Source organism: Eutrigla gurnardus, assembly GCF_963514095.1.
Source record: "Eutrigla gurnardus genome assembly, chromosome: 19".
NCBI lineage: Eukaryota > Metazoa > Chordata > Actinopteri > Perciformes > Triglidae > Eutrigla > Eutrigla gurnardus.
In genome coordinates this window covers 16,729,570-16,754,848 of record NC_139930.1, presented here as the reverse complement: position 1 = coordinate 16,754,848, position 25,279 = coordinate 16,729,570, and the positions used below count along the sequence as shown (strand labels likewise).

Sequence of the window (25,279 nt, the reverse complement as noted above, 5' to 3'; positions counted from 1 at the left end):
GCAGCTCCCAAACCTCGACAACAACAACACAAATCTATCTGCAGCATAATTAACGGGATCATTTCACCTCCATGAATCATTCTAATGGGAAACACCATTAAAGGCTCTTTTTAAATGGTTACATTAGAAAAGCTTCAACGCTTTCAGCCCAAATTGGCTGAATAAAAATAATTATTTCTTCCTCTAATTCAAAGAGTGATATGATTTTATGCTTTTTTATAAAAGTGTAGTTTAGTTTTCAGATATCTTAAAGCTGCAGTGGTTGTCTTAAAAAAAGAGTTTTTTATAATATTTACTGTCACTACATCATGACAGTAGAACATGAGACAGATGCTGATGCTATGCTACCATTTGGTGCCCAAAAGAAAACAGCCAATCAGAGCAGAGGAGGCTCTGACGCAGCAGCCAATCAGCTTGTGAGTTCAGATCAAACTGTTAAACTGTAGGCAGCGCCGATCAGATATGGATCAATAAGCTGTTACTGTGTTCTGTTGGCTGTTTCTCACTTTGAATATCAAATCAGAAACATTTCGGCTGGTGGGCGGGGCTTAGTTTGGGGCGGGGCTTAGTTTTGTGCTTTTCAACGTGGAAGCTGGGTCCCAAAGTTCAGTTCACAAAAAATGTTTCTGAAAAAACATTTGATGGGCGAAACAGGAAACGCAGTTACAGAATCGATAAGTATTTTAGCAGTGCTGCCTAGTTTGATGTGAACTCACAAGCTGATTGGCTGCTGCGTCAGAGTGGCTCTGCTCTGATTGGTTGTTTGCTTTTGGGCACCAAAAGACACCAAAAGGATCATCTGTCTTGTGATGTAGTGACAGTTTGATAAAATTAAAAAAAAATTTAATAAACTTATTTTTCTCCAAACCAAACAGTCGAAGATTTTTAAAAAGTAAGCTGTCAAATAAATTCATATTTTCCTCCCAGATTAAGTAAAAGTACCTCAAAATTGTACTTGAGTGGACGTGAAGCAGCGATTGAAGCTTCCTCGTCTGCTCGGTGGAATCACGCAGGCCGACACCAACGCCGATCAATAGAGGCTGCACACCTAATCAATACACGGCAGACAGGAGGAGCCACTTACTGTAATCCTGCATCGACCCGCGGCCTCCCACAACCCCAACAAACCTCCGACACCAACATTAAACCGACTTCATGCTGCTGTTAGTCCACAGTTCTTCTGACATGAAGGAGAATAAAATCAGATTCAATTCATTTACAAATTAAGTCTTTTCTAGTTTTTTTTATTTTTTATTATTAAAGTTTTACCGTTTATTTAGGGAAACTGTTAACATCTGTCTTCTCATAATGAAAATGTACATTTATCAATCTGCATAAAACATCACATATACAGTACATCAAAATAAATACATCATCTGGTGGGTTTCATCATCGGGCTCCGGTCGGGTTAACTACAGCTACGCTATTCACATCGCATCCCTCCACGGGACTCTTTAGGATCCATGAGCCGGTCCAGACCTGGAGACTCCGAGGTAGGCCTACCCGGTCTACCTGGTACCTGGTCTACCTGGTACCCGGTGTACGACAGCCATCCATCTAACTACTATGTGAGAAAAATAAGACGCCACCCCAAAGTCCTAGATTTAAATACCACTTAACTAACAGCTAAAGCCAGATCTGGACCGGACTGGAGTCTAAAAGCCTCGAAGGGGACTTAATTGCAGGCTGGAGGGGGTTCGGGGACAGGATACAGCGACTTGGCGAGGGAAAAAATGACTTCCTTCCTGTTTAGGTGTCGTTCTGTGGCAAGAAACGGCGAGTCACGAGTGTGGATGTAAACGAACAAAAACCCGGCTCTGGTTCAGACTCCAGGTGGGCGTGACCAGGTATCTGAATGGCGCCCTAATGAAATCCGTTATCCGAACACTTTGAGGAAAAAAACGGCGCCAAAATGTCGGCGGGAAGTTGCTTCATCGCCTTGGAAACGCAGAAAACAAGACAAACATTCACCTGCCACGACTCCAGAAAACGTTTCAACATGCGGTCTGAAGTACGGACGGTTGTTCCCTCTACATTCAGACGAGAATATTCAACAGGAAGTGATGTCATCTAGAGGAGTGAGCTGCACCAGACTCCATTTGAAAAATAGCCTCTTTTATAAGTGATTGCTTCTTGGCTAACATCAACCAGCTTTAAAGGAGTCATCACCAGGAAATCGCAATTTCTCTTGTTAAAACATGCATATCTGTGTTTGACCTCAGTTGAAACTTGCCTGAAAGGCTGGAGTTTGAAAGTGGCGCCGTTTTTTCGCTTCTGCTCTTTTTCCGAACAGGAATAGCACACAAGGGTGTGCATTCCTAAAGCACGAGATTTTGATTCTGCGCCTTCGGTGACGTCACCGTGGCGGCTACTTGCATAAGCCCACCCCTCTTTCACCACCCAACCCCGCCCCGTCCGCTACCTGAAATCGCCGAAGCGCCGCCATTATGTTTTGGAGTCTGCATGCAGGCAAGCCCCCCCGGCTCTGTCCTTCCTGCGGCGAATCAACGCGCGCCTCATTACATATTATACAATGCACATCCGGACCAGTCAAAACCTCGCGCGTAATCTCGCGTGATAAAATCGCGGTACGAAAAATGGTCAGAACAAGCTCAATGTTTGATTAAAATTTTTTTTTTTTTTTCTAATAAGTTTTACGAATTGATCCAAAGCGATCCAAGGGGGGCTGGATACGTATAAAACCAGGTGATGACTCCTTTAAGAGTGCTAGGCTACATCCATAGAGCGGAGCTGGATCGATGGGAGGGATTTTTCCATCGGATTCTTGCTTCCGACCACTAGATGATGCTGTTGGATTTGTAATGATTATTTTCAAGCAGGGACCAGCGTGATTGCAGCCATCAAAGGGTTAAATTGTGCATTTCTGACGCAATTTAGAGGCAATTTAAAAAAGATCGCAATATTTATCATGTATCGCAATATACGCTAAAAATATCGCATTATTATTTCTAGGCCATATCACCCAACGCTATATGTTGGAAATTATAAATGAATATGAACGTGAAGCCCCCATGTGATGCTAGTCCTGTGAGAACACGGTTTCAATTAACGAAAAAAGGCCAAATAAATGCAAATTCTCTCGGGTCGGACGTGAACTCAAATGTTGAAAATGTTTAAAAATGGTGCATCAAGTAAGCAAACAAATGTTTATGCTTTTAAAAACAGGTTTCCTGTGACTCCTTCACAATAAAAGCCTCCCTGTGTTTCGCCAGTTCAAGTCCTCTAATGTGATGCAGGAAGTGTTCACATGAAATCAAAGACCACAAATAGCATCAACGATGGACATTTGACTTTATAATTATGAAATCCTCGATCCACATCTGTCGTGCGGCGTCCTGTCCCCGTCTCCGGTTTCACGCCAAACCCGTCTTCTTCTTCTTCTGTGGTTTCTGAGTCTTTCTCCCCTATGTCCTCCTGTCTCCCACCTTTCGGACATCATCTATTTGTATTTACATCGCCTCCTCCTGGGGGGGCGGAGAAGGAGGGAGGAGGGGGGGGGCGAAGAGTCGGGGTGGCCTCGGGTCGGTCCTGGTCTCAGAAACCTCATATCGATACTTCGTATTCACGAGTGTCCTGCTGAAGGAGAGAACACGGAGGATATTATTATTATTATCTCAAATGAAGATTACAAACGAACCCATTGGTCCATCTCACTGTCAATCATCAGTAGCACTGGTGCTTACAGAGAGGCCAAATCCCGCCCCTCCCTGTACCTTATTTGGTAAAAAAGAATACAGCTAGATACGTCACCAACACAGCGGTTAGCTCCTCCTGCTAGCTAACTTAGCTAGGTACGTCACCAACGCAGCCGTTAGCTTGTCCTGCTAGCTAGCTAGCTAACGTAGCTACGTTCCATCCCGAACATAACGTCATCTTAGCGTGTTTTTATCATCAGGAAGAGAAGTTGTGAGCGTGATTAGCGTTACATCCTGGTACTCACCCCTCCAGTTTCGTACAGCGGGTTGTCGAACTCCGTCTCCACGGTGATCTGTCGGTATGGATGCGGGTAGATCAGAGGGAGCCTCAAGTTGGAGTGATACCGGCACCTAAAACACAAAATCAAGCTGAGTCCGAGTTGGCAGACTTTTTTTTTTCAATCATTCTTTTGCGTCACGTTCTTACCGCGTCACGTAGACGTACGCGCCGCCGAGCAGCACGGACAGCAGGAGGACCAGGATGAAGATGGCGAGCGCGATGTTCCCTCCGTCCAGCGTGGAGCCGGCGGTGGCCTCGGCAACTTCACGCACACAGGAATTACAAAAAAACAAGGTTAGCATCGGCATCGAGAGGAAGTACGAACATCTTAACGTTCCCGGCTGAGGGCGAAGCAGACGAAGGTGGAAGAACAAAACACATAGATTACAAAACGGAGGGACGACGACCACACACACAGCGGGAAGGTTAATGTTGTTTTGCAGATGCAGAGCAAGCGTTTCTGTTTCTTCGTACTCGGATGAGACTCACCTTCCAGAGCATGGTTGCCAAAGCAGTCGTGGTTGGCTGCAAGACATCGTTCTGTCAGTCACATGACAAATGACATCACACTTCCTGTGGAGTTTGCATCGGTAATCAAGGCAGGCAACCGTTCGCTAATCCCCCCGCGTACACCGGCGTGCTGTTAGCGCCGTCAGAGCCAGATGAGCTGCAGGTCCGTCTTTACAATCTCACATACGTCGTGATCAGAACCGATGTGTTTGCACCACAGACTGCCATTTAAATGAGCACATTTTGATACGGGTGCCTAGTTACAGTTGCTAAGCTATGACTGGACAAATCGTGGGTTTGGGCAGAAGGGGGGTTTAGCGAACGGGCGGTTAGCATGCATCAAATCAATCTGTGTTTCAACAAGCACGAGGCGAACTGTAGAACACTGTCTTCATGCAGGACTCCGACGCAGCGTTTCATCATTCTGCTCACCCCTGCAAAGCGGGAGTGGGCCGCTCCAAAACGACGGGTTCCCAAGGATGCACTTAACCGCCACCTCGCCGATGAGCTCATAACCTTGGTAACAGACGAAGGTGAGCGACTCGCTGGGCAGGTAAAGCCTCTTGGACAGGATCTGGTAGCCGTTGTCAGGGAGACCGGGGTTCTCGCAGGAGACGGACTCCTCGGCTGGATGAAGAAGAAGAAGAAGAAGAAGAAGAAGAAGAAGAGAGGAAGGAGGAGGAGGAGGAGGAGAAGAAGAAAAAGAAGAACAAGAAAAAGAAGAAGAAGAACAAGAAAAAGAAGAACAAGAAAAAGAAGGAGAGGAAGAAGAAGAAGAAGAAGAAGAAGAAGAAGAAGAAGAAGAGGAGGAAGATGAAGAAGAGGAAGCTGCATGAATCTGTTGAGCTTGACTGACATATCTGACTGGCGGTGGCTGAGGTGACGTGACTCATGGGTAATCTCCGCCCCCTCCTCCAGGTGGCTGAGAGCTGATTGGTACGCCACATTAGCATCTCATTTACATATCAAACACTTCACACAGGCACTAATATCCCTGACACACACACACACACACACACACACACACACACACACACACACACGTTAAACCGTCAAAAACTGTTAATAACCGTTACTCACAACTCTGTTTCCTGGTAAAAGTACACAAAGTATCACAAATGCATGTAGTAGTATTCATTTGAATTGAGTTTTTCAGTTGAAAAACAAAACCCCATTTAAGATGACTCATTCCCAACACTGATGACTGAATAAATAATTCATTAAGGGTATGAGCTCATGCATCAGATACTATTACAGGTTACACTCTGAGTCACATGACTTCCACCCACGACGACCTGTTTTACACCGAGTCTCCTGTTTTACAGCCACTCTTGTTGGTGACGATGGTTAGCTGGTGCTGAAAAACTAGGTAACTATGACAACTGCTCTACAAAATAGTGGGAAATAACCCTGTAAATAAAAATACAGCGTGGGGGAAATTTAAATAAAGATAGATATGACAATAAAATATATATATATTAGATAAATGGAAACCAAAATGTAAACATGCTACAAATAAAACCTGTCCAGTCCTCTACTCTAGTAGAAGTACACAAGTACTCATACTCGTGTACACATACAAACTTCCCTCCTCTGTGCTACCTCCATTGCCTCCTGAGAACTCGGCGTTGCCACGGTTACCCTCCGATACTCACAGACACAGTGGGGGAGCCGGGACGTCCACACCGGCGTCCCCGGCTCGCGGCCGTAGCAGGTGATGGTGGCGCCGCCCTGCAGGACGTAGCCGGGGTTGCAGCTGTACTGGATGGTGGTCCCCACCAGGAGCTTGGGGTCCGACAGAGACCTGGTGGAGTGGTCCACGTGGCCCGGGTCCGAGCAGTACATGACTGAGACCAGAGAGGGGGAAGGAATAAACGTCTCACTTTCTCGTGAACAACAACGTATGACAGCGTTTTAGGGCCACGGGGTGATGATGTTGATGCTTATTGTTGCTTTTATTCATAAGAGGACAAATTGTCATCTTATGGGTGTTTATTGATCGGGGCGGTTGGGCTAAGATGCTAGCGGTAGCTTTCACTTGTTGTCATAGCAACGGCCAAGCAGCTTGTTTATATCGGCCAATCAGCATCAACATCATCATCCTAAGGACCTTAACGAGGCGTTGTCACAAGTTGGGTTGACTCATTCTTGTCATAGCAACGGCAAACATCCGGTGTTAGCGGAACCAAATAACTTGTTTATTATATCGGCTATATGTATTTATAAACTCGCAAATTTGCAACTTTTTTTCTCGTAATATTGCCCCCCTCTCTCGGCTGTGTTTTTTTTTTTTTTTTTCTTCGTCGTCGTGACAACAACAACAACAAACACAGACGCATTCATCAGAGACTGACTCTTTTCACAGAAGGGGGGCTGCGAGCTCCAGGACAGGTCCAGCTGGCAGGTCAGGGTCTCCCGGCCCACCAGGTCGTAGCCCGGGTCGCACTGGTAGGTGATGCGAGCCCCTCGAACCAGCGCGATGTGGGACGTGGTCTTCCAGCCGTTCTGGATCTCCGGCAGGTCTGGGCAGGAGTCGTTCCGGGACACCTCTGGGAACAGGAAGAGGAAACGTTTTAAAAAAGGCTTTGATTTGACGATCTGACCCAAAGAGAACGAGACCACGTCTGATTGGCCGAGAGGAAGATTGGCGGGCTCAACCGTCGACCGTGTGACAGGATGATGGACTTTGTCAGACCTTTTAATTCAGACTTCCACGTGAAACCGAGCCGTCAGTCAACGTCCACTAAAAGTCCACTTACTGGCTTTCAACCACATCTCACCGTCTTCATCAGCGGAGGTAAAGGACTCTATCACATGACACACTGGATTCATGTGATAAAACCAAGCAAACTCCACCGATGAAGACCATGAGATTGGGTTGAAAGCTAGTTTGTCTTGTTTATTACCCCAAAAACCCACTTATTTATCAGTTCCATCTTGTCTCTATATACGTTTTACTCCGTTTTATAATTATATATTATAAGATTATAGATTAAATTAATATTTGGGAACCATGTCATCAGACGAGAATCAATATTGGATTCAGTAAAGCCAGTTATTTGCTGGTTAAGGGACTTTAGCTTCTAATCTGTAACAGCAGTGTCTCATCAGACCCTCAAACTGTGACGCTTCAAAGACGCCGTTTCAACCAGAATCTGTCGGGTTTTCTGTGTTTTCGCTGGCAGAAATGTTTTTCATTTTCCTAAATGAATAACATCGTTTCCCCTGAAAGCTTCACGCTGCATCAGAGGAGCAGCGGGAGGTTTTCATCCTCTCAAATCTCTCCGAATCAAACATTCTTCTGATCTTTGATTTAACGTGTTCAGCTTCTCATGTTTGTCTCTATGATGCTGAGAATCAGCTTCAGCTTTCAGATCTCACAGTCAGGCTTCAGATCTCAGTCCGGATCGATCCGGTTCAAACCTTACACAGATGACGGCATAATAAATAAATAAGTAAAATACGCTTTTAATGTGAAATTTTCCTCCACAAAATGTACGATGGTCCTTTAAAGGGGGTTAGAACTAGACTGGTACGGTCCATTAAAGGGGGTCAGAACTAGACTGGTAGGCTCCTTTAAAGGGGGTCAGAACTAGACTGGGATGGTCCTTTAAAGGGGGTCAGAACTAGACTGGTACGGCCCATTAAAGGGGGTCAGAACTAGACTTGTACGCTCTTTTCAAGGGGGTCAGAACTAGACGGGTCTCGTCCTTTAAAGGGGGTCAGAACTAGACTGGTCGGGTCCTTTAAAGGGGGTCAGAACTAGACTGGTACGGTCCATTAAAGGGGGTCAGAACTAAACTGGTACGCTCTTTTCAAGGGGGTCAGAACTAGACGGGTCTCGTCCTTTAAAGGGGGTCAGAACTAGACTGGTCGGGTCCTTGAAAGGGGGTCAGAACTAGACTGGGATGGTCCTTTCAAGGGGGTCAGAACTAGACTGGTATGCTCCTTTCAAAGGGGGTCAGAACTAGACTGGGATAGTCCTTTAAAGGGGGTCAGAACTAGACTGGTCTGGTCCTTTAAAGGGGGTCAGAACTAGACAGGTATGGTCCTTTGGGGTCCCGGTCTCTAGTCGGGGTCCTGGTCTGCGTGTCTCTGCACATTCATGCTGGATCTGATGATGGATGGGCCGGCGTACGCGCTCGCATCACGGCGTACCGTGTAATGGGCCTGCTGGGATCCGTAAGTTGGAGTTCCTGATCAATTATTCATTCTGTATCGACTCGGCTCTCCTCCTCTGTGCTGCATGAATGTGTGTGTGGCAGTTATTTATTCACACACACACACACACACACACACACACACACACACAAACACACACACACACTGCGCTGTGTCTACTTGATTTACTCCGCCGGGGAGCGTGCCATGTCAGCGGGCGACAGGTAAATTGGACGGTTCTCGTGAGTAAATTGAGTCGGGTGTTGGATTCCGACGGAATCGCCGGCTGCAGACGGACGAGTGAGAAACGAGCTGATTCGGACGCTTGTTAAAACTTCGGGGGGCTGTGAGAGACGTGAGACAAATAGGACGTGATTGAATAAGGGCGGAGGGGAATGAAAGTGAAGACAAATAAAGATGAGGAAGAGGGAGAGACGGCAGCCTGGGGGGAGGAGCTGATTTAAAGCCTGAAAGAGGAAGAATAAAGGATGTTGTTCAAGATGTTTCTGACTAGAAATACCACAAAAACAGCAAAACCTCTCTCAATACTCCCGGCCCCGTTGTTGATGATGGACTCACCCATGTAGTTGATGATGAACCCCCCCTCTCGTCGTTGATGATGGACTCACCCATGTAGTTGATGATGAACCCCCCCCTCTCGTTGTTGATGATGGACTCACCCATGTAGTTGATGATGAAGCCCTCGCCCTTGCCGAAGACGAGGCCCGCCGGGTCGGAATGGAAGGTGACGGTGAGGTCGGGGGTCGTGGACGAGAGCTTGAAGGGGCTGCTACCTCCGACGTAGCGGCCCAGGATACGGGTCGTGACCTCGTCGCCGTCGGTGATGGTCAACATGTCGCTGTCACTGATGTTCAGCCTGAGGAGAGAGTTTGACGTGTTTAAACACAGTTTTTTTTTGCTTCACGGCAGACAAGCCGGTGTTGGTGAAAGTTGAATTATGTGTAATATATACACAAATATGATAAATCTCCAAAGGACTGAAGTATGTAAGAGGATTAGTGTGAAGCTTGTCAGACTCAAGTTCAAAGGTCAAAGCTGACGGATCCTGCTGTGTTTTACCTAAAGAGGTTATTAACAGTTTATGTTCATGAGACAAAATACACGTATTATTAATTATGTTGGACTGTCGCCTGGTGACTGACGGTGGTGTTATTACTTCAATCAATATAATTTAAATTCTCAGTGAATATGAAGCTACAGCCAGGAGCAGGTTAGCCTAGCCTAAGCTTAGCTTAGCTTAGCATAGCATAGCTTAGCATAAAGATGGAAGCACGTCCTCTTTTTGGTTCATCGGGATTTGGGTTTTTGTCACTGCTTCAGTATGAGGAACAGACAAATATCCCAGCATGCATTTTTATGATAATGTGTGTGTGTGTGTGTGTGTGTGTGTCTCACAGCTGCACGTCCAGCAGGACTCGCTTGTCCTCGCCGACGTGGATCCTCCAGCTGCAGTCCTCGCCCTCGCCGTACCACTCCGGCCAGTTGGGAGACAGGATGACGCCGCCGGGACCGGACAGGTCGCCGCCACACTGCGCTGCAGAGAGATGGGGGGCGGGGTTAGAGACCCTCCAAGCGACCCAACCAGCTGAACAACTTACAGTTTGAGTGTCAATAAAACTGACAGGAGAAAAAACAGAATCAAACTACAAATGTCGGATGATTAAATTCTTTGTCGTTGGTTCAGACAAACTGGAAAATGGATTTCATTGGAGGGACACCGACCAATCACAGAAGAGGAACATCTCTGCTGGCGTTACCTTTGCACAGCGGCTCCGTGTCGTTCCAGTACGGATCCCTGGCACTGATGCACTCGATGACGGGCGGGCCCTGCTCCAGAGCGTGGCCCAGGTCGCATGTGAACTGGATCACGGCCCCGACGCCGTACAGGGGGTCGGAGGTCGTGAAGTTTCCGTTCTGGAGGTACGGCTCGTAGCAGTGACCGCGCTCGAACGCTGGAGGAGGGAAACCAGACACGAGAACAGGAAGTCATTCTCTCTTGACCACTTGCTGGACCACTTCGCAGTCCACTTCCTGGACCACTTCCCGGTCCTGATTTGTTTTCATAATTACACGGGGATTATAGGCCTCCGTACCTTCGTAGCGGATGTTGAATCCTGTGTTGTGGTTCGGCTGATCCGTGATGAACTGGATCCTCACGGCCGGTCCTTCGCTGATCACACCCTCGAAGGGGATCTGGCCCCCCCGACCCGAGTCGAACAGCACCACGGAGCCGGCGTCCAGACCGCTCCACAGCACCAACCTGCCGGGAGCAACGCCGAGTGTTACCTAGCACATTTACTCAAGTACACATTTGAGGTACTTGTACTTTGAATGCCACTTTCTTCATTCACCATATATATACATGTCACACGGTCTACCTGTCTGTGGCTCCCAGGGCCAGTCTCTCCAGGTGCAGGTGCAGCCTCTGGTCTTTGGGGGCCTCCAGGGACCAGGAGCAGGAGCGGTCCTGGGTGGCGTTCGGCCCGTGGTGGGGGGACGGAGACAGCACCCTCCCCACAGTGGCGTTCTTCACCGAGCCTCCACAAAGAGCTGCAGAAAGACCAGTTCATGTTTATTAGACCAGGTCTCAAATTATTTATTTATCCCGTCTGATTTCAGATGTTTGTCAGTTTAACAGATGAGGTCTCAGGTCCAGGATCTCGTCGCTGGTCTGGTTTCCCCTGACTCACCCCGGCAGCTGGGCACCTTGCCGCTCCACACCGGCAGCGAGGCGTTGCGGCAGGTGAGCAGCGGCTCCCCCTGCAGGTGGTAGCCCATATGGCAGTGGAAACGGGCGGTGCCTCCAGGGAGCAGGTCCAGCACCGACACCTCCCCGAAGTGAGGCCTCTTAGGGAGCGAGCAGCTCAGCCTGAAGACTGGGGGGGGGGGGGGGGGGGGGGGGGGTGCATGGCTTACTAATAACGACTTAATATCTCAAAATAGTGACTTAGTATATCTCAAAATAATGACTTAATATCTTAAAATAATGATTTAATATCTTAAAATAATGATTTAATATCTCAATATAATGACTTAGTATCTCCACAAAATTACTTAATATCTCAAAATAATTACATAATATCATAATGACTTAATATCTCAGAATAAATGACTAAACACAAATTTAACAATGAATAAACAACACTGGCAAACAGTAAACATAGACCACATATATATCATGGTGTAATATCTGAAAGAATATAATATTTCACAAATATCGGAATAAATTAAGCTCATAAAACGGATCATTTTATTCCTCACTAATTATTCCATTCACTTCACGTCGACGGATCACAAACACATCTACTCAACGGTTTGATTTCCTTTTATAGCGGAACAACAAGATCAGCTGAAACGGCTGATTTCTTCCATTATTCCTAATTAATTACAGTCAGCTTTGGAGCGTTTGTAAATGAGCACTTTAGGTCACTGTTTCTGTTCCTCGTCTATTCCAGGCTCACTGGAGAAATCAAACACCCACGGGCAGACTCCACTTTATCGCAATTAAACAGGCTTTGTATGCTCTCGTTGGTTTGATTCCCTCAACGCTGTTTTTCACGCCTCCTCGTCTCTCTCTCTCTCTCTCTCTCTCTCTCTCTCTCTCTGTTTGAAGGTATTTTTCCTTCTCAATCAGTGAAACTCGTCTCGTTCTACCTGCAGCTGATGTAACAGGATTAGAAGGCTGAGATTAATGGCACAGGTGGGTCTGAACACTCTGATGCTTCCTCCTTTCCAGTCGGTGTCATATCCATTACACACACACACACACACACACTCCCATGTCCTCAGCCTCCTAATGAGATGAGAGCCAATTAATCAGAGCTCTCATCAGCCAATTCACACGACAGATTCAATCACGGTGCTAAGCGATTAGACGAGAAGACTTTTGCTGATGCAATTAACACGTACGCAGAGCGCAAGCGGGCCCTCGGGCCCCGAGGAGGGATCTGCACTTATTGGATTTGCGCGGTGCGTTTGAATACGTTGATATCCAGATCTGAGAGGTGATATATGTGTGTGTGTGTGTGTGTGTGTGTCGGTGCTCACTCTGGTAGTGCAGCTGGAAGACGCCCACGCTGGCCTCCGGCGTGGAGCGGTAGTAGACCGACAGCGTGTTGGTGGGACTGCGGATCACCTGACCTTCCACCAGCAGCGTGTGATTGGCCAGGACCAGCAGGGCGCCGTGCTCGTCCGCGCCCCGGATGGACAGCAGCTCGCCCTCCGAGAGGTTCACGCTCTTCACCTGAACACACGGGGAGAGGTTGAGACCAAAGCAGAGCAACTAGACCCGCAAAGGAGCTATTTGGTAGCCGCCGGTGGATTCAAGTCCAAAACTGGACTTTTAAAGTGCAAAGAATTCTACATAATAGTTCCCTATTCAGCAGTCGCATCCTTCGGAGGAAGCATCCTTTGGAGGAAGCATCCTTCGGAGGAAGCATCATTTGGAGAAAGGTTTAATCCAAGTTATTAGTCCTTCTTTTTATTCTTTGTATATTTATATCATTAAGACTAAATGGTCCTCAGGTTGCACTTAAAAGACACCATAAAACGGTTGTTTGTTGTTTCCTATTCCTTATTAATGTAACAAAGACTGAGTGAGCTGGTTGAAAAGAAAAGATAATGAAAGACCACAGAAGAGGAGCTTCTAACCTTATAAATATGTAATATATATTATTATGATTTAAATGGTCTCATAATGAACATTTACTAACTCTTTATGTCTGAATGGTCTTTCATGCTTCAGCTTGGAGAAATTCATCTCAACATCGACTGAATGGAAGTTCATTCGTCTTCTTTTGAAGTGTATGAATTATAGTGTTGTTGTGAAATCAACAGCTGTTTCATTATTTTTTACGGCAGTGTTTAGTGATCAATATCACAAATATGCCTCAAGGAGGCTTCAATCAATATGGACAGCTAACGACCCCCTCAGACCCGAGACCCCCCCTAAGACCCGAGTCCTGGAAGTTAGCTCCGTTACCCACAAATAAATCTCTGAAGACGCCCAGAAACGTTTCACCCTCAGACCAGTTGAGTCATTTCCTCACAGCGTCAATAATTCATAAAGTTAGACAACTAAAATACACTCGCTCGCACAATGACCCCACAAAGTTCCTAAATAATGACTTAGAAAAGTATTTCTGGCTCCTTGTGAGACTAAACGGAAATGAAAAGCCAAGACGCTGCAACACCGGCGTGAACCGACGCAGCCGTAAGGTGATCCGAACGCTGAGCGTTAAAAAATCATGAACTGTATCACACAGTCAGTGGATCCCAGCTCATCCAGCTACTCATTCAAGTCCTCGTTAAACCTTGTTAGATCTCGTTAGACCTCGTTAGACCTCTTAGACCTCGTTGCTCTGTCTTCAGCTTTTCAATTTGTGTTGTGATGTCACACGACTCCTTCGTAAGCCATGAAAAACAAGAGAATGTCTCTCGGCCCTCGCTGTGGGGATCATTAGACACATCAGAGCGAAGCAGGACCCGTTCTGGCATTTTGTTTGGTGATAAAGGAAATCTGTGTGCCGCAGCAATAAAACTGTCAGTTGCAGTGAGCGGAAATTACATTTGGTGTGTGTGTGTGTGTGCTTGTATCGCTATCTTAGTGAGGACCAATTTCAGTTTTACACCGTTGTCGTGAGGACATGAGGCTAATTTATAAAAACAACACGCTCTACATGCAGCTGACCACCAGCACACAGGAATCATCTCATCGTGTTTTCTCCACTAGAAAGGCATCGGGGATGGAACTCATCACGTTTTCTCCACTAGAAGGGAATCCGAGAGGGCACTTCATCACGTTTTCTCCACTGGAACGGCATCCTAGAGGGCACTTCATCATGTTTTCTCCAATGGAAGGGCATCGGAGATGGAACTCATCACGTTTTCTCCACTAGAAAGGATATCTAAGAGGGCACTTCATCACGTTTTCTCCACTGGAACAGCATTCTAGAGGGCACTTCATCATGTTTTCTCCAATGGAAGGGCATCGGAGATGGAACTCATCACGTTTTCTCCACTAGAAAGGGATCCTAGAGGGCACTTCATCATGTTTTCTCCCCTAGAAGGGAATCCGAGATGGCACTCATTACGTTTTCTTCACTAGAAAGGGATCCGAGAGGGCACTCATCATGTTTTCTCCGCTAGAAAGGCATCCTAGAGGGCACTTCATCATGTTTTCTCCAATGGAAGGGCATCGGAGATGGAACTCATGTTTTCTTCACTAGAAAGGGATCCGAGAGGGCACTGATCATGTTTTCTCCACTAGAAAGGCATCCTAGAGGGCACTTCATCATGTTTTTCTCCAATGGAAGGACATCGGAGATGGAACTCATCATGTTTTCTCCACTAGAAAGGGATCCGAGAGGGCACTCATCACATTTTCTCCAATAAAAAGGCATCCTAGATGGCACTCATCATGTTTTCTCCCCTAGAAGGGAATCCGAGATGGTGCTCATCATGTTTTCTCCCCTAGAAGGTATTCCGAGATGGCACTCATCACATTTTCTCCATTGGAACGGCATCCTAGAGGGGACTTCATCATGTTTTCTCCACTAGAAAGACATTCTAGAGGGCACCTCATCATGTTTTCTCCAATGGAAAGGCGAAGTGAAGGAGTGGTGGAGGATCAAACCATCATCCCAGCCTTTTAGGCGCCAGGTCAATACAGGAATCAAAAACATTCTATGATATGATCAAATTGAACTAGATTGTATTATATAAATAAAATATTTTCAGACAGGGCATGTCCCATTGGAGTATGTGTTGGGAATAGCATTGAGGTTAGGAACACTGACTTCCTGTCTGTCAAAGAAATGACTGTTGGTTTAAAGCAGAGAGTAGTTCATCTCTGGTCTCCTGCTGCATCTGGTTCAGGTCTGCTTTCTGTCCCCAGACACAAACTAAACAAGGAGAAGCAGCGCTCACTTTTTATGCCCCAAATATCTGGAACAAACTGCAGGTCAGCTGCAGCTCTCGCTCGGATTAAATAAGGCTGAACCCTTATTTTTTATCTCTTACGCTGTAAGACTTTCTTGTATGTTATACCTGTCTTATTCTACTTTACCTTGTTTTTATTTTCGATTCTGTAATTTTGTTTGAATGTCCTTTTGTTGCCCGTTTCTTTTACACTTTATTTGGATGTTTTGATGTTTTCATTAAGTGCTTTGAATCATCTTAAAAATCATCATCATCATAAATAAACTGGCCTTGTCTGGGATGTCAAAGACGGTCCTCACAAATGTAGAAAGACATTATTCAACTTTATTTGATCAATATTCTAACACTAATGTGAAGGAAAGTAATTGATACTGTGAAAGATTTATATAAAAAAAATGGAAAAATAACCTAATTGTTTTCAAATGAAATATGCAACAAGTCCTCCAACTCATACGACCACAGTTGTCGTTGGTCCATGCACTCGAATACGACCTCTGGGAGCGTATTGCGGAGATTCTTCCGCAACGATAGTAGTGGTTAAGGTTAGGGTTAGGTCGACGTGTGGAGGCGGTCTCTGCCGATGATGCACGCGCGGGGGGGGGGGGTAGGTTTAGGGGGGGGGGGGGGGGGGGGTAGGTTTAGGGGGGGGGGGGGTAGCGCGGGGGGCGCGCGGGGGGGGGGGGGGGGGTAGCGCGGGGGGCGCGCGGGGGGGGGATGGGGTGGGGGGAAGATGTCGTGGAATCGGGGTAGGTTTAGGGGGGGGGGGGGGGTAGCGCGGGGGGCGCGCGGGGGGGGGATGGGGGTGGGGGGGGGGTAGGGGGGGGTGGGGAGGGGGTGGGGGGAAGATGTCGTGGAATCGGGGTAGGTTTAGGTCGACGTGTGGGGGGGGCGATCGTCTGAGACACCGGAGTGTCGATATTTACTTGACCGCTAGAGGGCGCGCTATTTTGAAACGTAACATATGGTCGTAATTCGGTGCTTGACACACGACCTATGTGGTCGTTTTCTCGAGGAGGACAGTCTGGAAATATAATACGAATGCACGTTTTATTATATTTAAACAAATTTCAATATATGTATGTATATGTATTTACTTTGAATTTTTAAATGAATAACTTTTGGCTTTTGGAAGTATTATTACTAAATTAACCATTATGCACCAAACACCAAGGTACAGTATTTACTGAAGAACAGTAGAAGTACCAGCGGCTGCCACTAGGAGGCAGAGTTCAACCTGAGATCAGACTGTGAACACACGACTGCAGCGTGATGTCCAGCATCACAGTGAGTGTGTGTGTGTGTGTGTGTGTGTGTGTGTGTGTGTGTGTGTGTGTGTGTGTGTGTGTGTGTGTGTGTGTGTGTGTGTGTGTGCGTTTGTGTGTGTACCTGCAGCTCCACGCCGTAGCCGGTGTACACCGTCACCGTGTAGGTGCAGTGGAAGAAGGCGCCGTCGGACAGTGGCGGGTCATCAGAAGAGTCGATATATCCTTCCGGGTCGGAGAAATTCACCAGGCAGCTCAGAGCTGGAGGGGGGGGGGGGGTATTTATTTATTAATTAATTTATTTACTTCTGTGTTTGTTGTTCTCAGCCTGCCTTGTAAACCCTTTAATGTGAGCACGACTACAAACTCAGTGGAAATCCCTGCTGTGTTTAATTTATGATGGAAGTTACCGGATCAAAGCGGCTACACGGCAGACGCAGCGAGGCGGTTAACGGTGACTCGGAAAAAAACCCGAAGTACTCGGATACTTCACTTCAGAGTAAACGTGGTATCACAAGGTACAAGTACTCCGTCACCAGTAAGAATCTGAGTACTTAAACGCAGAATGAGTACGATTCTCCTTTAAAACAAAAAAGGAAAGGCTGATAAAATAATTCGACCCACTCGAAGTGTGTTCGGGTTCATCCTCTGGGGAACATGAATGTCTGTGTTCGTGGAAACAAATGCAATAGTAGTTGTAGACCTTTCATGTGAAAACCTCAAGGTGGTGCTAGAGGAAAAGATCCCCAACTTCATTAGGGTTCATCCTCTGGGGAACATGAACGCCTGAACACATTTTCATTACAATCCATCCATTAGTTGTTAAGATATTTTTGTGGAGGACTGGACGATGAAGCTGGGCCACTATCTATATTCCTAATTTCTGAAATGTACCGAAGAACTCAGCAGGATTAATCAGAAGTATTCAAGTAAAGTACAACTACCTCAAAACTAGGGGTGGGAGGGAAGTACTTGCAATACCAAGTGTCGATCTTTTATTATATAAACTATTAATACTGCAAATACAAGTTGAACCTTTTGGTGACAGTGTCAGTCAAGTCAGCTGATTGGCAGGAAGTTGGTCAAAACAAAGATGGACAATTTAGTGCATGATTGTTTGTTTCCAGCCCGCTGCATTATGGGTAAACCAAACGAGAGCTGGGGACAAACACAGGACTTTCCACCAGGAGACCGATGTTCGTGTCCCGTTTGAAACTACAAGTAACTTGTTTGTCTGTGATTGGACGTACCTGAAGGCGTCTCCGTGTCGGTGTCCTCGTCCAGCCCCGTGGTCGCAATGGCGGCGGCGTCCTCTGGCTCAGGCGTGTGATCCAGCTCCAGATCCGTGGGAGGAGGAGGCCGACTCGGACCGGCGTCTCGGTCCGACGCCATCGCCGGGGGGTTCACCCTCCTCGGTGACCCCTGACCCCCGGGCAGGGAGCCGACGGCGAGCCCTCGGCCCAGGAGAGGGAGCAGGTTCTGGGGCAGAGCGGAGGGGAGGACCTCCCCTTTCTGGGAGCCCAGGCGTCCCTTCTGGGTCAGGACCGCCTGCAGCAGACCTGCAGCCAGCGAGCCAGGGCTTCTGGCTTTGGCGATGCTCTCCTTGGTGCCGCCCGGTGTCGGCGCCGGGGGCATGGTGATGCCGGGGGGGGCTCCGGGGACTTCTTCATCTGGAAATAATAATAAAATAGGAATAATTTCAACTGGCAAGACAAAAAACTAATCTTTAAAAAATGCATCGGGAGCACGAGTCTGGGAGGTTCTGTTAGCATCCTGCTGGGCTTATCAGGCACACACACACACACACACACACACACACTGCTGATGGTGTAGCAGAGAGACAGTTAAGCATGACAGGATGGGAGAGGAGGAGAAACTTGGGAGAAAAGTGCACAGCGAGGCAGAGCGCTGGGTCGTGAATGCTAAAACGTCATCTCCAGCAGCTTAGTTCACAAAACAGCACAGAGCAGCATTTACACACACACACACACACTCACTCACACTCACACACACACACACACACGTCCATCCTCACCACAACGACACACTGAATAAGCTGTCTCACTACAGCCTCCGTCTGAGTGTCTGAGAACCAGAGAACCAGAGAACCAGAGAACTGGAGCCTCGCTGTCATTTAAATCATCAGTCTCTCTTTGTTGACGCCTTCTTCCCCTCATTCTGCTGCTTTTCATTTCCAAACAGAACATAATTTTTCTTAGTAGCTAACTACAGGTAAGCCCCGCCCCCTAAAGCATCCGAAAAGTAGGACCATTTTCTCATAGACTTCTATATAACCAGAGAGGAGTCGCCCCCTGGTGGCCAGCAGAGAGAAGTAGGACCATTTTCTCATAGACTTCTATACAACCTAGAGAGGAGTCGCCCCCTGGTGGCCAGCAGAGAGAAGTAGGACCATTTCTCATAGACTTCTATACAACCAGAGAGGAGTTATTTCCTTGTTTTATCATCATTAGCTGTTTTTGTTTGTTGTTGTATCAAATCACTCATTTCTCTCTCATCGCTGAACGTCACTGCAAATTTCCATCAAACGAACCTCAAAATCGTCCAGCCTTCGACGACGCTTCTATCGTCTTTCTCCGTGGAAACTAAACGGAGCCACGTTAATCACGAAACCTGGTTTGTAAACACAATCTGTGCCGTAATAGACGTCAACAACATCTGGGCTTTAATTATTCATCTGAACCAATCAGGTAGCAGCGCCGACACAGAAGCCGTCAGAACATCATTTTGTTTCTGACAACTGACAGGAAATTAATCCTCCGTTATGTTCGGCAAACTTTCTATCAGTGAGAGACGGTATATATATATATATATATATATTTATTTATTTTATATCTGGAGTTGGGGGGATCATTATTATGCAAATCACACACACACACACACACACAGACAATCACCAGAGACCAATTAAATCAAAAGCATCGACTCACTTTCACATCAACATTTTCCCAAAAAACCTTCTGGTTGAACCATGACTCAGCGTTTTGTTGCCCGCATACTAAACTAAACAACGTCTCTAATTAAAGAGGATTTTCTCTGAGATCTTTAACACCTCGAGTTTAAAGTGTTTTTATGTAAGAACATCAACAATCAGATCGTGAGAACATCTCATTTAAACGTCTGGTTGGAGCTACCAGGAACTGTGAGTTTGCACTTTTGTATTTTTAATTCCTTTCCAGGAAACGAGGTAATCAGTGAACGAGCTCTGGCTTGTTTACCTGCTGTGAAGCTGCAGCAGCGAGGAGGGCGAGGGGGGCGAGGACCCATAATGCAGCAGGATAACAGAAAAGCAAAGAAGCACCAGTCTACACTGGGACGCACCCAGCCGATGTGTTGCTGTTAGTAATCAGTATGTAGAAGAACTACACCTGTAAGTTGATTTCATGTGACGTAGCAGGTGTGGAGGGGTCAGATGGAGGCCGTTACCGTAACAACCAGACCTTGTTTAACAGGTCTGTCTGTTTGATCGTGTCCAGAAGTACTCGGCAGACCTGAAAGGTCAGAGCACCGACAGCGTTCTGGGAAGCCTTGATGCTTCAAAGGGCGGCGGGATCCGTGGCGCCGGCACGCCCCCGGGGTGCAGCGGTACCCGGGATTCCCCGGGGTGCAGCGGTCGCGATACATCAGGACGACTATTTCTGGACATCAGTGGAGATTTCATTGATCCGGAGAGAGAGTCTCCAGGAAGCCCAATCTGTGGTGACAACAGCCGATGTTGGACTCCTGCACCGGATCCTTCTGGTGCCCAGATCTCTAAAATGTAATATTTCAGTTTGATGCCACCTGTGATTGGCCGCTACAACCCAGACAGGCGGGATAGCCTTTCTGCACACAGCTCTGTACACAATGACGTCTGAGCTGGTGGTTAGCAGCTAACAGTGCTATCAGCATCAACAGTTTGAGCCTTGGTCGTAGGGCTTCTGTTCATACCCACCAGTGGAAGAGGTCCTGGGTGGACACAGTCGGGTTTTCCAAGACCACTTCCTGATTGGGCAAAGGTAAAAAGGGAAGCTATCGCCTCGGCGTCTTCCCGGCACCGTTCAGAGATCAATAAGCATCATATTCAGACTCAGCATGGTGGAAAATACAGAAACCTGCAAACACACCTGAGGAAAGGGAAAATCAATGAGCGGCTGGCAGGTCTGAGGAAACAGTGGTCTGGATTTAAGGCTCCTGGTGTTCAAACCCGTTCAAACCAAACACACACCGATCCCTCCAACAGGCCGAGAGGCTGGACTTAACTTTATCTTAGTGGATCTGGGGAAGACCAGAGATGACTCATCAATTTGGTTTCTTCTACAAGACGGCTGCATCCTCAGAAAACAGAGGTAGACACTGTGTTCAATCCTGCCCTGAGAGAGATGTATGATAATGTATGTATAAGATATGTATATGTATATATATATACACACAAATATAAATATATAGTCCATACTGTTAATATAATTCATATAAATCAATGTTAATCTTTATTACTGTTTATTGTGTACTATCCTAATATCTGGAAAAATGATTTTGATGCTCTGGCAACTTTGTTACTGAAATTTTCATGCCAATAAAGATCAATTGAATTGTATTGAGAGAGGGCGAAAGACAGATAGATAGAGAGAGAGAGAGAGACAGACAGAAAGAGAGAGAGAGAGAGAGAGAGAGAGATCAACTCCAACACGAGGTTGTAAAGCAACTTCTAAACAGTAAAGAGGCTTCAAGGAAACCTGCCAACGATATGGATTGGGTCCTTTGTGGGTTGGTGTGAGTGTATGTTTGAGTGTGTGTGTTTGTGTGTGTTGGTGTGTGTTTGTGAAAGTGAGACAGCTCGTCTGTTTGTCTGCGTTTCATTTGTATTCTGAGTCGGCGGCTGTTTTAAGGTGGTTCGTCAGACCGGCAGACTGGCAGCGACTGTATCTGGAATACATTCCCTGTCTGCCCCGTCCGTTCCCCATGGAGACACACACACACACACACACACACACACACACACACACACACACACACACACACACACTCAGCCGTCTGGACGCTGCAGCAGTCTATTTCCTGACAGTTTTTCGGACGCATGAACAAGAAATGTCGGTTATCACTTCAGCAGCACGAACGTCGACATCTAATTACTCTCACTACGTTGAGTTAAATTCCAGCACGTTAAACGTTAAGTATTCCTTTTGTAGCTTAGACCCTCATTGCCAAGTGTAACCATCACATTGTTTATAAGAAGTGGACGTTGTCACGGTGACGCCCCCCCCCCCCCCCCCGCCCCCACCCCCCCATTGGTTTGTGGACTACAGATTTGAAGCTTTGAGTTCGGCATTTTTCTTGTAATTCCTATCAACCAGTGAAGGAAGTGAACATATTTGGACTGTGGAGGAGCGATGGGTGGATCCAGCAACCCTTACTGGATCTGGATCCATGTGGATTCTGGTGTGAAGCTCCTAACAAAGTTAGCTTCATAAATAAAGGTCAACTTTACAGCTAAGTGTTAAGTCAGCAGGTAAGCCCCGCCCCCAAAAGCATCCCCTGCTTTCTGGTCTGGTGGACTCTAAATGGACATAATGTACTAAATGAACATCATGCTGGATTGAAGAAGACTTGAAACTAGAGATTGAGACCATAAACTCATGTTTACAAGGTTTTACTGAGATAATACATCAAGAGAGAAGTAGGACCATTTTCTCATAGACTTCTATACAACCAGAGAGGAGTCGCCCCTGGTGGCCAGCATTTGCTGATCAATATGAATAACTGGATGCAATAAGTACAATGATTTCACTGATCTAATTTAAATGGACATTAACCCTTTGACCCCCTTAGTTGTTGTTGATCAACAGAACCAGACTTTCATCCTGAGGGGGGGGGGGGGGGGGGGGGGGCATCAGCTCTATCTGGCATTCTTCCTGGAAATATTAAATGAACAGCTCTACTTTCAGCCCAATGACTCATTTCCGCTATCGTACCGCCAATGGGGTGTGGGATGTTTATATAACCTTAAACGAGAGAAGAAATCCAACAACTGGCTTTTTAGAATGAAGCTGTGAAAATGGGACTTTCTTAACGTGAATTGACAAATTCAAATTTGCCAAAAATAAAATAATTTGTCTGTTGCCGTTGATGACCATTCATATTTATTCTAAATAAGGTCCCATGGTGGTCCATGAGCTCTGAAGCTCCGCCCCCTGCTGCTAAATACAACAATGTTCACTAATTTATTCAAAGTTTGCATCAATTTTGACAAACACATCGACAGAGATTATTTCATTTTTTTAATTTGCAATCTGTACTCGAGGACTAAAATCCTTGTATAAACTACCCCAAAGATTGGACTCACTTGATTTATGCACCAGGACACCCCAACCATCCGGGTTCATGTTATTAAGGTAGAAACGCAGCTTTTGTTGTCGGCGTCTCAAATCCGGGGAAGCTGGGTAAATGAAGCACGCCGCGCTGATTTAATGATTTCCTGTGTGGGAACGGACAAGCTGCCAAGACACACACACACACACACACACACACACACACACACACACACACACACACACACACACACACACGTCAATGCTATCTAAGAATTAACGCCTGAACTGAGTTCGGGGTCGGCGAGTGGAATAAACCTGGAAGTGAAAGCAGAGCAGATATCGACCCGACCAATCACGTATGACCTCTGAGCTGTGATGTCGACAGGCAATCTCCTCTCTGCTCTCTCTCACACACACACGCACACACACACACACACACGTTATGTAAACAAGCTTGTTAGCATCCATATCATTTACACCAAGTGTACACCCTTATTAGCCGCCTCATTAAAACTGATTCCCTTATCATGTTTTCATGGAATCCAAAATAAGAATAACAATAAGAATAATAATCCCTGGCACTTATCAAATTAAAGTCTTGATTAATAAAAGCCTCGGTTTGAATTGGTTTTCAAGGGATTAAGACGACAACATGCCTCCACTAATGATGCAAAAGAGCTGAGGCAGCATTTTAATTCAAGTTCATTCATTCAAATCTGGATGATTAGTCCGACGGCGTATCAGGACCACTGAGAGAGGGGGGACAATATTCAGGGGGAAAAAGTGGCAAATTTGCTACTTAGCTTTCACTTGTTGTCATAGCAACAGCAAACATCCGGTCAAGCAACGTGTTTACTTCCTCGATGACAGTTTGTCCTTATATGAATAAAAGCAACAATAACATCAACATCATCACCCTAAGGACCTTAACGAGGTTAACAAGGTGATGTCACACATTGGGATGATTCATTACAAACATAAATGTACATTCATGGGACGTTAGCTAGCATAGATGCTGTTGTTAGCATCGGAATAAATTTGTGCTTTTTCCTCTGAATACTGCCCCTCTGGTCTCCGTTCCTTTTTGGTTTGTTTCCTACAGTGACCTGAAACGCCGTCGTACGTTAGAGAAGCAGCGGCCGGCTTAAAGGGGAAAACTTTTAAAAACTTTAACAAGCGTTTAGTATCTGAGGACAGAAAAGACTCTACATGAACACAACCATAGACCCACATCCTGCATGAGACCACAGAGGGGGAAGAAACAAATCAATAGCCAATCACACAGCAGCCGTCCAGAACATTCACACACGGACAGAAACCGCAAACTGCTGACCCGCCGCCAGCACATTCAACCGAGTCGCTACGACGACAGAAAAGAGTAGAAATCTGATCACCGAGCAACGCTCCAACGTAACAGAATGTTACGACGAGGTGATTCTACCTAAACGCTCCAAGCACCCGAGGACGTAGTGAATACGGGTTACCATGGCAACACGGCGGTTGAACCAGCTCAAAGCGTCGATCCAAAGCAGATACAACACCAGTAGTTGCTCAAGTTCTGATGACGTCTACGTAGAAAATAATGACTAGATAGAAGTGATCAGATAGAAACTCCTGAACCGTCGTTCATTCTGTTCTCGTGTTTGTGTCTCTTCTGTCTGTTTACTGCTGCTTTAAAACAACAGAGCGTGACATCACGACAAGTGTGGATCAATAAAGTTTTATCAGGAGAGAGAGGTTTGGTTTACGACTGAAGACTTGATGCTCAGCTGGCTGCATGTGTGTGTGTGTGTGTGTGTGCGTGTGTGTGTGTGTGTGTGTACTTGCAGCAGCCATGACCAGCACAGATGATTAGATGGCATCATCTGTGGATGGTCCTCCTCCCCCCATCTAACTTTCCTCTCCTCCTGTATTTCCTCCTCCTCCCTCTCCTGTATTTCCTCCTCCCTCTCCTCCCTCTCCTCCTGTATTGCCTCCTCCTCCCTCTCCTCCTGTATTTCCTCCTCCTCCCTCTCCTCCTGTATTTCCTCCTCCCTCTCCTCCCTCTCCTCCTGTATTGCCTCCTCCTCCCTCTCCTCCTGT

General features: G+C 46.6%; 1 protein-coding gene across 4 annotated transcripts in view; it reads right to left on the bottom strand.

The window, feature by feature from the left end:
• Positions 1-3,388: 3,388 nt before the first annotated feature.
• Positions 3,389-25,279, bottom strand: part of sez6l (seizure related 6 homolog (mouse)-like) — a 33,686-nt gene continuing 11,795 nt past the window's right edge. Inside the window, exons 2-17 of one of the 4 annotated variants that reach the window (XM_084035565.1) lie at positions 18,140-18,559; positions 17,014-17,150; positions 12,736-12,931; positions 11,379-11,564; positions 11,067-11,238; positions 10,782-10,948; positions 10,446-10,640; positions 10,084-10,222; positions 9,348-9,544; positions 6,861-7,055; positions 6,162-6,353; positions 4,939-5,133; positions 4,486-4,536; positions 4,144-4,258; positions 3,962-4,067; positions 3,389-3,597 (exon numbers count right to left, since the gene is read on the bottom strand). In XM_084035565.1, coding sequence (XP_083891691.1) covers positions 3,565-3,597; positions 3,962-4,067; positions 4,144-4,258; positions 4,486-4,536; positions 4,939-5,133; positions 6,162-6,353; positions 6,861-7,055; positions 9,348-9,544; positions 10,084-10,222; positions 10,446-10,640; positions 10,782-10,948; positions 11,067-11,238; positions 11,379-11,564; positions 12,736-12,931; positions 17,014-17,150; positions 18,140-18,559 — 2,696 coding nt within the window. In that variant the 3' untranslated portion in view covers positions 3,389-3,564. The remainder of the gene's footprint in view (positions 3,598-3,961; positions 4,068-4,143; positions 4,259-4,485; positions 4,537-4,938; positions 5,134-6,161; positions 6,354-6,860; positions 7,056-9,347; positions 9,545-10,083; positions 10,223-10,445; positions 10,641-10,781; positions 10,949-11,066; positions 11,239-11,378; positions 11,565-12,735; positions 12,932-17,013; positions 17,151-18,139; positions 18,560-25,279) is intronic. The other 3 variants (XM_084035566.1, XM_084035567.1, XM_084035568.1) reach the window with 3 other exon arrangements.